At 44.1% G+C, this 14,030-nt stretch overlaps 1 protein-coding gene across 2 annotated transcripts; it reads right to left on the bottom strand.

The window, feature by feature from the left end:
* Positions 1-1,616: 1,616 nt before the first annotated feature.
* On the bottom strand, positions 1,617-12,270 carry LOC103112665 (alpha-1,3-mannosyl-glycoprotein 4-beta-N-acetylglucosaminyltransferase-like protein MGAT4E). 2 transcript variants are annotated; one of them, XM_060179179.1, is made up of 4 exons: positions 12,162-12,270; positions 5,475-5,632; positions 4,649-4,751; positions 1,617-2,806 (listed from the first exon to the last, which is right to left on the bottom strand). In XM_060179179.1, the coding sequence occupies exons 2-4, from the start codon at positions 5,607-5,609 to the stop codon at positions 1,665-1,667; spliced, it is 1,380 nt and encodes a 459-aa protein (XP_060035162.1). In that variant the 5' UTR covers positions 5,610-5,632; positions 12,162-12,270; the 3' UTR covers positions 1,617-1,664. The 2 variants fall into 2 exon arrangements, with proteins under 2 accessions (XP_060035162.1, XP_060035163.1); XM_060179180.1 differs by having other exon boundaries at positions 5,496-5,632.
* Positions 12,271-14,030: the final 1,760 nt, after the last annotated feature.

Raw genomic sequence — 14,030 nt, 5'->3', positions numbered from 1 at the left:
ACTACTGGGCTACTTTGTGTTCGTTTTGAGCACCACCACCACCCAGCCACATCTTCTGGATATTTAAATAACCCAACTGTACTATTAACATCAACTGACCTGGTTGAGGGCACATGTTCCAATGTGTAAGGACTTGAGTTCAAGTCCTCACTCTCCATGGCAAGGGGGTTGGTGTGTGAAGCAGTGCTGCAAGTGTTTCTCTTTTCTTTCTCCCTTTCTATCTTCCCCTTTACCTCTCAATTTTTCTTTTTCTATCTTTTAACATTTTATTTATTTATCTAGTTAGTTAGTTAGTTAGTTATGAGAGGGATAGGAGGGAAGAACCAGACATTACTCTGGCATATGTGCTGCTGGGGGATTGAACTTGGGACCTCATGCTTGAGTGTCCAACACTTTATCCACTGTGCCACACACCCCTGACAACCCTCTTTTTTTCTATCTATATCCAATAAATAAATATATTTTTTATTTCTTTTTATTCATTTATTTATTGGATAGAGACAGCCATAAATTGAGAGGGAAGAGGAAGAGAGAGACACCTGCAGCTCTGCTTCACCACTTGTAAAGCTTTCCCCCTGCAGGTGGGGACTGGGGGTTTGAACTTGGGTCCTTGAGCACTGTAATATACACACTCAACCAGGTATGACACCACCCAGCCTCATTTTTTTTTTAATCTTAAAAGAAAAGAAAAAAAATTTGACTGACCCAAGAGGTATGGGTTACCCAAGAAATGGCATAGTGAATAAATTACTGGACTCTGAAATATCAGGTCCAGAGTTTAATTCCTGGCATTGTATGTGTCAGGGTGATTCTCTGGTTTGTGTACTCTCATTAATACAAATTTTGTTAAAAAAAAAAAAAAAGACTAACCATATTTATAGTGACTGTCCAAAAACCAAAAGTAATTCCATTAGTCCTCTTAAATCTCAGCTCTAGGGGCCAGGTGGTAGTGCACCTGGTTGAGTACACATATTACAATACACAAGGACCCAGGTTTGAGCCCCCAGTCCCCACTTGCAGGGGAAAAGCTTCACAAGTAGTAAAGCAGTGCTGAAGGTGTCTTTCTGTCTTTCTTCCTATCACCCCTTTTCCTTCTTGATTTCTGGCTGTCTCTATCCAATAAATAAAGATAAATAAATCTCACGAAGCTGGTTGGTGATACACCTGGTTGAGTGCACATGTCACAATGCACAAAGACCCGGGTTCAAGCCCTCATCCCCACCTGCAGGGGAAAAGCTTCACAAGTGGTGAAGCAGTGCTACAGGTGTCTCTCTGTCTCTCTTCCTCTCTATCTCCCCTTTCCCTCTTAATTTCTGTCTCTATCAAATAAATAAAGATAATTTGTGGACCAGGAGTTGGCACAGTAGAGAAAGCACTGGACTCTCAAGCAAGAGGTCCCGAGTTCAACCCCTGACAGCTTTCTCTCTCTCCTCCTATCTTCCTCATGAATAAATAAATTCTTTTGGAAAAAAAAGATAATTAAGTAAATCTCAGACCTACTCTTTTTGGAACTCATAAACTCTCATCCCTGGATAGAGTCACAGGCTGCCCAGTGCACTCTGCTCCTGCTTCTTTATGATCCCCGGCTGGTCTCTCTCATATAGGCACGGACAACATGGCTTCAAGCTTTTAATCATCCACACTCTTATGGATTTACCTTCCCCTCAGATCTGCCTGGTCTCTCCCCCGGTATCCTCCCAGAGGTAAACATGCCGAACCATGAGCCCACTGGCCTGACTGGCTTTCACCACCAACCTCACACAGCTCACGTTGTAGGCTGAATCTTTCTGAATTACCTCCTGGTCCAGCTGCCCTTCCATGAGCTGGCCCAACAGGATGAATCGGGTGCAGAACTGGGGCATCCCTTCGGGGTCAAAGCCCAGCTCCACCTGTCCCTTCTTCAGGGTGTACCTTCCATCCACGATGGTGCCAGTCAACACCTGCACCCGTCTCAAGGTCACCGGCCTGTTCAAAAGGACTGTGAGGTGGTTCCCTGTGCTGATGTTGTAGGTCCAGAAGAAAGACTCGTCCAGAGTGTAGGCCTCCCAGGGGAAGTGAACGTCAAAGACCTTCATGTCAGTGAACACGGCTGCAGGTGGGTTGTCAGGCCCGGAAGGGCTCCTTTTAAAGTCAAATGCGGTGTCACTGGGGCTGTGGCTGGCAGTGGAGGAGGTGTTCCTGGGGAAGAAGCGGAAGGGCCTGCAGACCTGCGACTCCTTCTGGTCCAGGAGGGCTCGGAAGCGAGGGAGCAGCTGGGGAAGGGGCTTCTCCTTGTGGAAGAGGAGGAGGAAGTGGGCCAAGCGGGGGAGGTCCTCGCTGTGGAAGAGTTTGCCAAGGAAGCCCATGTTAGAGAACTCCAGCAGCACCCAGGTGCTGGGCTTGATAGCGTTCACCTTGGCACTAATGTGGGAGACGAAGTGGTGGGCGCAGAGGACATTGTCATCCAGCAGCAGGAAGTAATCGGAGAGCTTCGAGGCGAAGCTCAGGAGGAAGGCATGATCCACGTTCTGCCTGGAATAGTGTTCCTTGGGGGAAGGCTGCTCAGGGGTGCCATCCGTGGCGGGGTACACCTCAGGGGGAGCATGGATCAGCAGCAGCCGCCCTGCCAGGATCTGTGAGCTGAAGAGCTTTGAGATTTGGGCAACAGTTTCTCCAAGCCAGGTGCGGTCGGAGCCCACCAGGTGGACCACTACAGTGAGATGTTTTTGCTCTTTCTTTGAGGAGGCGTGGAAGAGGGAGAGCAGCGTGGGCAGGAGCCTGCTTCTATGGGGCCCTGGCGCTGAGCAGATGCCCACCGTCAGCCACGCTGGCGAAATAAGATAGAGACAGTATCTGGGGTGGACTGGCAAAATAGCTCACTTGGATTGTGTGCTGCCTTGCCATGTGCATGACCCAGCTTCAAGCCCAGTCCCAGCTGCATTGAAGGAAGCTTTGGTGTTATGGTCTTTTCTATTCTCTCTGCCTCTCTACCTCTGTCTCTATCTAAAATAAATGAAGAGATAAATAAATGCATAGTGAATAAGGTTAGGGGTTAGGTTGCAATTTGGGACCTCTGTCTTTACTTGCTCTCCTACTTCCCAGCTACCCTCTCTTTTGGCAGAGGTAATGCTGAGATCCTGGTTACTCCAAATGTGGTCCCTTAGTTGAGCAAATTAGTCTCATTCTTGAACTTATAAGAAATGTAGCATTTGGAACTGGGCATGGGCTCACCTGGTTGAGTGTACATGTTACCATGCACAAAGACCCAGGTTCAAGCCCTTGGTCCCCACCTGCAGGGGAGAAGTTTCAAGGGTGAATCAGTGCTGCAACAGGTCTCTCTCCCTCCCTCCTTATCCCCTTCAGTTTCTCTCAATCTCTATCTTTTAATCCTTTATTTATTATTGAATAGAGACAGAGAGAAACTGAGAGGGAAGGGGGAGATAGGGAGGGGAGAGATACCTGCAGTCTGCCTTTCCCCTTCAGTTTATCTCAATCTCTATTAAAAAAAAATTTTTTTTTAATTTGTACATCAACACTATTCCCACCACCAAAGGACTGTGTCCTGATCAATTTCTATATTTTTTAAAATCCTTTATTTATTATTGGGTAGAGACAGAGACGTTGAGAGGGAAGGAGGAAATAGAGAGGGATATATGATATATATATCACTGCTTCACCACTTGTGAAGCTTTCCCCCTGCATGTAAGGACTGGGGGCTTGAACCTGGGTCCTTGTGCACTGTAACATGTGCACTCAACCAGGTGTGACACTACCTGGTCCTTGTCTCTCTCTCTCTCTCTTTTTAAACCAGAGCAATGCTCAACTCTGGTTTATGGTGGTGTGTGGGATTGAACCTGGGACTTAGGAGCCTCGAGCACGAGAGTCTTTGTGGATAACCATTATACTATCTATCCTTGCCCACCCCTCTCAGTTTCTATCCAAGTAACTAATTAATTTATTAAAAATAGTTATAAATATTCATCAAAATAAAGAGGGGATGGATGGTGAAGTCCCTGCAGATGGGGCCTGAGGTCTTGAACCTATGTTCTCAAACATGGTAATGGGTCAGCTCAACTGATGTGCCACCACCTGGACCCTAAACTGAATTTATTTCTCTCTCTCTCTCTCTCTCTCTTTATTTTTTTAAATTTTATTTATTTATTAATGAGAAAAGTTAGGAGAGAGAAAGAACCAGACATCACTTTGGCACATGTGTTGCCAGAGATTGAACTCAGGACCTTATGCTTGAGAGTCTTCATCCACTGCACCACCTCTCAGACCACTCTTTCTTTCTTTTAAAATATTTTGTTTATTTACTTAATTGGTAGAGACAGAGAAAGTGACAGAGGAGTGGGGCAATAGAGACAGAAAGACACCTGCAGCACTGCTTCACTACTTGCAAAGGTTTTTTCCTGCAGATGGGTACTGGGGGCTTGAACCCTGGTCACTGCATATTGTTGCATGTGCACTCAACTGGGTGTACCACCACCTGGCTCCTTTACCCTCTTTCTTTCTCACTCCTGATGAGTGAATGCCTTGGCAGGGAGAGAACTGCCTGCCTGTTTTAAACATCTGAGGCCTAATTCTGCCTTTTCCCGTCCCCCTTCTTCTTTCCTATCTAGATCCCTCACTTTTCCTGCTATTTCCCATGAACCCCCTTGAGACTCACTCTTTCTCCTCTGCTGGCTCTTCTGCATGCATCTGAAGGTGATATTATTCCAGGCTTCTAGCTGCTTCAGGGCCCTCCTTGTGCTGTAAATGTCCTCCTGGGGCTTTGACAAAGGTGAAGAAGCATGCATGTGCTGTCACTGAGTGAACAGAGCTTACTCCCTAGGGCTTCTCTATCAGCTGTTACTGAAAGAGGAGAAGACCACCCTCCCTGACTGACCACAGCACAGTCTCAGGGTGTCTGACCACTGACCAAAGCATTAGGCAGTACCTTATCTCTTCACAATCCTAATATGGGGGAATGGCCCAGGAAGTGGCATAGTGGTTAAAGCACTGAACTGTCAAACATGACATCCTGAGTTTGATTCCTGCATCACATGTGCTAGAATAAGCCTCCCCCCACCCCATCTATTTGCATATATATATATATATATATATATATATATATATATATATATACCATTATATATGTTATCATCTGGCCCATATGTACACATAATGGTCCAGATGGTGGTGCACCTGGTTGAGCATATATGTTATCATGCTCAAGGACTCAGGTTCAAGCCCTCAGTCCCCACTTATGGGAAGAAGTTTCATGAGCAGTGAAGCAGTGCTTCAGGTATCTCTGTGTCTCTCTCCTTCTCTACCTTCCCCTCCCCTCTCTGTCTCTATCCTAAATAAACTATATATGGGATAGAGCTCTTTTTCCCTACACCCATGGGTCTAGATCCTTTTCCCAAGTGCCCTAAGAGAGTTTCCAGCATTCAGGTGCATTTGAGACTCTGCCCCCCCCCCACCATTTCCAACCCATAGCCCCCAATCCCCACACTGAGAGGAAGGCCTTGCACAGTCATCTTGTTCTGGTTGTCTTCGATGTCCTTGCAGACTTTCACGGAGAGCAGCAGCCACAGGAGTCCGAGGCCTACTGAGCACAGGCAGCAGCACCTGAGGGAGCACCGCATGGCCACTGGTTCCCACACAGGTCCTGTGTGTAACAGAAAGGCACATGAGGCTACTCCTAGAATGTCTTCTCTCTCCCTCTCCCTCTCTCTTTCTCTCTCTGTCTTTCTTTCTGGAATCCTTCTTCCCAAATCCCACCATTACCTAGCTTTCCTGCTCTTCACTGTTAACTCACTCCCAGCCTGCCTTTCTCTCAGGGCTGGGAACCTGACTCTCTGCTTCCAGAAGGAAGGCCACCTATGCAGTGACTGCCTTTATTAGTGTATTTGGAAACTCAACCTTCCCAAAGCTGTTCCTTCTCAAAATCATGGTAAGGTTCATTTGTCTGAGAAAAATATATGGTCTGACTTATGTATTTATTTTTTATTTCTTGCCACCAAAGTTATTGCTGGGGCTTAATGCCTACAGGATCCCACCATTGCTGGCTGCCATTTATTATTATGATGATGATGATGGTTACTATTATTAGTTTTTGTTAGAGGGTGAGAGACAAAGACAGAGAGAGAAAGAGAGACATACCTGTAGCACTGCTTCATCTTGAAGGTTATGACTGGGACCTTAAACCCAGGTCTTTAAACATAGTAACATGCTCAGTGCACTCTACTAAGGTAAGCTACCATCCATCCCCTTGATGTATTTGTGTGTGTGGGTGGGGGGTTGTTGAGGAGGCATCATATGCTTATTAAATAGATTTCATGCCTGAAGCTCTAAGCTCTGTGGTTTAATTCCCATAAGCCAGAGCAGTGCTCTGTTAAGAAGATACACACATTGCGGTCCGGGAGGTGGCACAGTGGATAAGGGTTTGGACTCTAAAGGATGAGGTCCTGAGTTAAATTCCCAGTAGCACATGTACCAGAATGATGTCTTGTTCTTTCTCTCTCTCTCTCCTATCATTTCTCATGAATAAATAAACTCTTTAAAAAAAGAATAACAAGAAGAAGATACACACACACACACACACACCTTGAGAGAGGGAGAACCAGAACATTACTCTGGCACATTCGATGCTGGTGATCAAACTTGTGACCTTATGCTTAAGAGCTCAACACTTTAGCCATCCACACTGAACCACCACCCAGGCCAAATCTTTTATTTTATTTTATTTATTATTGGATAAAGAGAGAGAGATTGAAAGGGGAGGGGGACAGAGACAGACAGACACACACACAGAGAAAGACACCTGCAGCCCTGCTTCACCACTCGTGAAACTTTCCCCCTGCAGGGGCGGATCAGGGGCTTGAACCTGGATCCTTTGCACTATAATGTGTGCACTTAACCAGGTGTACCACTGCCTGGCCCCATCTTTTTTTTTTTTTAAGTAATTATTCTCATCTTTAATATTGTTCAAAAACCTTGTCTAAAGCAATATTCTGTTAACTTACAGTAAAAAAATACACAAGGAGGGCAGGGGTAGATACCATAATGGTTATGCAAACAGACTCTCATGCCTGAGGCTCCAAAGTCCCAGGTTCAACCCCCTGCACCACCGTAAACCAGAGCTGAGCAATGCTCTGGTGGTAATAATAATAATAATAATAATAATAATAATACACAAGGACAGAAAGGGAAAAAAATGCAACTTGGACTGGGAGTGGAATGTTGCACCAAAGCAAAGAACTCTGGGAAGGAGGGGAAAGAGGGGAAAGGAGGAGACTGGTTGGGGGGGATGGGCATTGAGGTTCTGGTGCATGATGGAGGGAAAGGACCTAAGTTGGGGGTGACAGTGTTTTGCAAACACCTGTCCTAGGAAGATGAGGAATTGTACCCACGTGTCAACAGTCAACAAGTCCCCCCCCACATAAAATTAAAACATATATAATTTAATGAATGTTTTAGGGTTATTGGAATTCAGGCTAAATCAGCCACAAACGCTCGAGGATAGTGACTGTCCCCAATTACTTGCTCAGCATCTCTATTATTCTCGGTCCTACAGTAGGATTTATAGATACGGACGGGGATGTACAAAACATGGATGCCATGTCCAGGAGACTCAGCACTGGCCATTTTTTCCTTCCTATTTTATTTGACAGGACAGCGAGAAATTGAAAGACAAGGGACATAAAGAGGGAGAAAAAAAAGAGAGACACGGTGTGGGGGCAGTAACACAGTGGGTTAAGCGCACATGGCACAAAGTGCTAGGACCTGTGTAAGGATCTGGGTTCAAGCCCCGGCTCCTGACCTGCAGGGGGAGGTCTCTTCACAAGCGGTGAAACAGGTCTGCAGGTGTCTTTCTCTCCCCCCTCTGTCTTTCCTTTCTCTCTCTATTTCTCTCTGTCCCATCCAACAACAATGACATTAATAACTGATAATAACCACAACAACAATAAATAACAAGGGCAACAAAAGGGAATAAATATTTTTAAAAAAATTTAAACAACTAAAAAAAAAAAGGTGGGGGCAAATAACATAATGGTTATGCAAAGAGACTCTCATGCTCGAGGCTCCAAAGTAACAGGTTCAATCCCCCACACCACCATAAGCAGGAGCTAAGCAGTGCTCTGGTAAAATAAATAAATAAATAAATAAATAAATATGCAAGCACTAAGCTAGAAGAAATTGAAATGCAGAAATCAATTCCTTTTACTATAGCAACAAAAACAATAAAAATAAAATACCTAGGAGTAAGCCTAACCAAAGAAGTGAAAGACTTGTATACTGAAAATTATGAGTCACTACTCAAGGAAATTGAAAAAGACACAAAGAAGTGGAAAGATATTCCATGTTCATGGGTTGGAAGAATTAACACCATCAAAATGAATATACTGCCCAGAGCCATCTACAAATTTAATGCTATCCCCGTCAAGATCCCAACCACATTTTTTAGGAGAATAGAACAAATGCTACAAATGTTTATCTGGAACCAGAAAAGACCTAGAATTGCCAAAACAATCTTGAGAAGAAAGGACAGTGTTGGTATGCTTCGAAAAACCCCTTCTGTTTCATTAGTTTAATCCCCCCTGCTTAACACTATTCTATTTACATAACCACTTCATTCTATTTACATAACCACTGTTAACAAGCACCACCCTCCCTCCAGGGCATTGGTGGTTCAGTGGTAGAATTCTTGCCTGCTACGCCCCCCTCTCCTTGTCACACCCTGATTTTCGCCAGTCTCTTTTCTCTCCACCCTCTCTATGTCACATCCTGTTCACACCCTACTTGGGAAGTATATATAAGACAACATTGTTCGTTTTAGTTTAGCTTAGCTTGGTATAGATTACGCTGCATCCTGCATGAATAAAGAGATACTGCGTACAACCCAGCCATGAGTCCCGGGTCATCTGTTACCCGCCCATGAAGCCAGCCCAGCGAAAACAACAGGACAGAACTGGAGGCATTATACTCCCAGATCTCAAATTGTATTATAGGGCCACTGTCATCAAAACTGCCTGGTACTGGAACATGAATAGACACACTGACCAGTGGAATAGAACTGAGAGCCCAGAAGTAAGCCCCCACACCTATGGACATCTAATCTTTGACAAAGGTACCCAGGCTATTAAATAGGGAAAGATAAGTCTCTTCAACAAATGGTATTAGAAAAAAATGGGTGGAAACTGAATCACTGTATTTCACCAAACACAAAAGTAAATTCCAAGTGGATCAAGGACCTGGATGTTAGACCAGAAACTATCAGATACTTAGAGGAAAGTATTGGCGAACTCTTTTTCCACATAATTTTTAAAAAAATATTTATTTATTCCCTTTTGTTGCCCTTGTTTTATTGTTGTAGTTTTTTTTTAATGTTTTAAATTTCTTTATTTATTGAATAGAGACAGTCAGAAATCAAGAGGGAGGGGTGATAGCAAGGGAGAGAGACAGAGAGACTATTGTTGTAGTTATTATTGTCGCTGTTCTGCATAAATTTTTAAAAAATCTTCAATGAAACGAATCCAGTTACAAATATTTAATTACAAATTTAATTACATCAAATTAAAAAGCTTCTGTAGCCAAAGAAACCAATACCCAAACCAAGAGACCCCCCTCACAGAATGGGAGAAGATCTTTTCATGCCATACATCAGACAGAGGTTAATAACCAAAATACATAAAGAGCTTGCCAAACACAACAACAAGAAAACAAATGACCCCATCCAAAAATGGGGAGAGGACATGGACTGAACTGAATATTCACCACAGAAGAGATCCAAAAGGCTGAGAAACACATGAAAAAATGCTCCAAGTCTTTGATTGTCAGAGAAATGCAAATAAAGATAACAATGAGATACCACTTCACTCCTGTGAGAATATCATACATCAGAAAAGGTAACAGCAGCAAATGCTGGAGAGGTCGTGGGGTCAAAGGAACCTTCCTGCCCTGCTGGTGGGAATGTAAATTGGTCCAACCTCTGTGGAGAGCAGTCTGGAGAACTCTCAGAAGGCTAGAAATGGACCTACCCTATGATCCTGTAATTTCTCTCCTGGGGATATATCCTAAGGAACCCAACACACCCATCCAAAAAGATTTGTGTACATATATGTTCTTAGCAGCACAATTTGTAATAGCCAAATCCTGGAAGCAACCCAGGTGTCCAACAACAGATGAGTGGCTGAGCAAGTTGTGGTATATATACACAACGGAATACTACTCAGCTATTAAAAATAGTGATCTCAAAAAAAAAAAAATAGTGATCTCTAGGGAGTCAGGAGGTAGCACAGCAGGTTAAGCATACTTGGCGCAAAGTGCAAAGACCAGGGTGAGTATCCCGGTTCGAGCCCCCCTACTCCCCACCTGCAGGGAGTTGCTTCACAAGTGGTGAATCAGGTCTGCAGGTGTCTATCTTTCTCTCCCCATCTTTGTCTTCCCCTACTCTTTCCATTTCTCTCTGTCCTGTCCAACAATGACGACATCAATAATAACAACAATAACTACAACAATAAAACAAGGGCAACAAAAGGGAATAAATAAATAAATATATATATTTTAAATAATTTATTTCTTTATTGGGGAATTAATGTTTTACATTCAACAGTAAACACAATAGTTTGTACATGCATAACATTCCCCAGTTTCCCATTTAACAATACAACCCCCACTATGTCATTCATCATCTTTCATGGACCTGTATTCTCCCTAAATATTTAAAAATAGTGATTTCACCATTTTCAGCCCATCTTGGATGGAGCTTGAAGAAATCATGTTAAGTGAAATAAGTCAGAAACAGAAGGATGAATTTGGGATGATCTCACTCTTAGGCAGAAGTTGAAAAACAAGATCAGCGGAGAAAACACAAGTAGAACCTGAACTGGAGTTGGTGTATTACACCAAAGTAAGACTCTGGGGTGGGGTGGGGGGAGAGTACAGGTCCAAAAAGGATGACAGAGTATCTAGTGGGGGTCGTATTGTTATGTGGAAAACTGAGAAATGTTATTCATGTACAAACTATTGTATTTACTGTCGAATGTAAAACATTAATCCCCCAATAAAGGATTTTTTAAAAAATGCATATGGCAAAGCTCTAGCCACTCCAAGGAACTGTATTAGAGCTGGGTTTATTAAGAAGGTGAATAAAGGGAGTCGGACGGTGGCGCAGTGAGTTAAGCTCACGTGGCACAAAGCACAAGGACCAGCATAAGGATCCCGGTTTGAGCACTGGGCTCCCCACCTGCAGGGGAGTCGCTTCACGAGTAGTGAAGCAGGTCTGCAGGTGTCTATCTTTCTCTCCCCCTCTCTGTCTTCCCCTCCTCTCTCCATTTCTCTCTGTCTTATCTAACAACAACGACGTCAATAACAACAATAACTACAACAACAATAAAAAACAAGGGCAACAAAAGGGAAAATAAATATATTAGTATAAAAAAAAATTTTTAAAGCCTCCAGGAGTAGCATATTTGTAGTGTAGGCACCGAGCTCCAGCAATAACCTTGGAGGAAAAAAAATTTAAAAAGAAGGTGAATAAAGTTAAAAGAGGTAAAAATAAATAAATAAATAAATAAAGTGTTATGAAGACTATAACACAGATAGCTTTAGTAAGACTTCACAGATCAAACTTTTCTTTTTTTAAATTTTTTTATATTTATTTTCCCTTTCGTTGCCCTTGTTGTTTTTTATTGTTGTAGTTATTATTATTGTTATTGTTAGGACAGAGAGAAATGGAGAGAGGAGGGGAAAACAGAGAGGGGGAGAGAAAGATAAACACCTGCAGACCTGCTTCACTCCCCTGCAGGTGAGAAGCCGGGGGCTTGAACTGGGATTCTTTTTTTTTTTTTTTTAAGAGTTTTTTTTTTTTTATTAAAGAAAGGATTAATTAACAATTAATTAGGAGGGGGTGGGATATGGAGATTGGGCGGTGGGAATTGTGTGGAGTTGTACCCCTCCTACCCTATGGTTTTGTTAATTAATCCTTTCTGAACTGGGATTCTTATGCCGTCCTTGCGCTTTGCACCACCTGCACGTGCATTCACCCGCTGTGCTATCGCCAGGCTCCCAGATCAAACTTTTCTTACCCAATTTCCATAAACCAAGTCTCTCTTCAGTTAAGTGATTCAGACACAAAGTACTTTCTGTAAAAGCTTTTTTTCCCCTCTGTACTTCCTGTGTCATGAGATAGTTACCAGAGCAAAGCCCCCCTCACCCAGTCCCTTGGGTTCCACAGGCTTCTGGAAGACAGGAGACACAGAAAGAGTCAGAGGAGCTGGGTGTGGAGGCCCCCTCCTTCCAGAAAGCTTAGGGCAGCAGGAGAGCAGGCAGACCTGCCCACCCACCACCTGAGCTGAGCCCCCTCTGTGATGTGACCCTGTGTCCTCCCCAACCATCATCAGAGCTGCCTCCTAGCAGCCCTGTGTGTGAGAAGTGCATGCCTAATAATAGGGAGCTATTAATTAGCCTGTGTCCCAAGGACCAGCACCAGAATTGTCTCACAGAGAAAGAGAGGGGTTAGGCAGTGGTGCATATGGTAAAGCACACATATTACAGTGCACAAGGACCCAGGTTCAAGCCCCTGATCCCCACCTGCAGGGGTGAAAGCTTCATGAATGGTGAAGCAGGGCTCTGTCTCTGTCTCTGTCTCCCTCTCTATCTTCCCCCACTCTTCTCAATTTCTCTCTGTCCTTATCCAATAATAAATGAAAATATTTTTTAATTATAGAGATAATAGTTGAGAATTGCTGGGGCGGGGGGGATGTTATAAACTCATCTGGTAGAATGCCTGACCCAGGTTTGATCTCAGTACCACGTTGGAGCTCAACAGACTTGCACCAAGCTGGGGATTGAACCTGAGCGCTCAGAGCCTCAGGCATGACAGTCTACTGCTTCACCATTATGTATCTCCCCAGCCCCTCTCCTCCCCTTTCATCCTGCAAAAGGAATAAAAACTAGCCTGGCCTGGGCCCAGGTGGTGGCACGGTGGATAAAGTGTTAGACTCACACACATGACGTCCCAAGTTCTATCCCCAGCATTGCTTATGCTATAGTGATGGTCTGGTTCTTTCTCCTTATTTCATTAATAACTAGCTAAATAAATAGGTAAATCATTTTACAGAAAAAACAAAACTGGTCTGGGGGCCAGTGGAATACTTCATTTGGATAGTGTGTTACTTTGCCATGTGTGCACCCCAGGTTCAAGTCTGGCCCCCACTGTATTGAAGGATGTTTCTTTCAGCAGTGTGGTTTCTCTCCTTCCTTCCATCCCTTCTTCATTTCCCTCCCATCCTTCCTCCCTCCCTCTGTCACTACCTAAAAAACAAACAAACAAAACCAAAACTGAACTGGGAGCAGTGCAGTTGTATATGTGCACTGGTGCAGATAAATAAAGCAAGCTATTTAGAACTTTCCACCCCACCTGCACCTCAGCCCTATGCCCTTCTTCCTAACGTCTCTGCCCTGTTCATTCCACCCTCCCAGAGCCTGCGATCTATATACCTCCCTCTCCTTTCCACCTCCCCAGCCTGGTCACCACTCAGCTGCCTTCTATTCTGCACAACTTCTCTCTCTCTTTCTCTTCCTCTCTCCCTCTCTGCCCCCCCCTCTCCCCCTCCCTTTTTCTCTCCCTCTCTCTCTCTTTCAGGCCATTCCAACCATAGTGAAAGTTCAGCTGTTTCCCAAGGGGAAAGAAGCCAAGAGCAAAATTTCACGCTATGCTCACGCTGTGTCCTGGCTCTGCGTTACTCCTGTGCCTCTGCAGGGCACAGCTCCTTGAGAAGCCCTCATTTTTCACTTCTCCACTTCCCTCCTCTTTGAAAGGCTTTCTTCCTTGGACTCACTCTTACCACTGACCATGCCTTTTCTCCACTCTCCTGACTCATGCTCTTCCCGGTCTCACAACCCTTGCCCTGGAACCTAGTCTGTGCTCTGTCCCTGCCTGTCTTTGCTTTCCACACACTGCTTTGTGCAATCTTCTCCTGCCCTTTAAATAATAATTACAATAAATATAATAAAATAATAATAATTATGATTAGCTGGGGAGGCAGCATAATGGTGACTCA

The sequence above is a fragment of the Erinaceus europaeus genome, chromosome 19 (genome assembly GCF_950295315.1).
Source record: "Erinaceus europaeus chromosome 19, mEriEur2.1, whole genome shotgun sequence".
NCBI classification, from domain to species: Eukaryota; Metazoa; Chordata; class Mammalia; order Eulipotyphla; family Erinaceidae; genus Erinaceus; species Erinaceus europaeus.
Note: the sequence above shows the minus strand (reverse complement) of the source record. Positions and strands in the feature narration are given on the sequence as shown.

Bases quoted from the DNA above. Each gene is read 5' to 3' on its own strand.
- LOC103112665 (XM_060179179.1), bottom strand. From the start codon at position 5,609: ATGCGGTGCTCCCTCAGGTGCTGCTGCCTGTGCTCAGTAGGCCTCGGA. The intron at 4,752-5,474 runs GTGGGGATTGGG...CCTTTGTCAAAG, and splicing joins TGCAAGGCCTTCCTCTCAGT to CCCCAGGAGGACATTTACAG. The intron at 2,807-4,648 runs GTGAGTCTCAAG...TTATTTCGCCAG, and splicing joins GAGCCAGCAGAGGAGAAAGA to CGTGGCTGACGGTGGGCATC.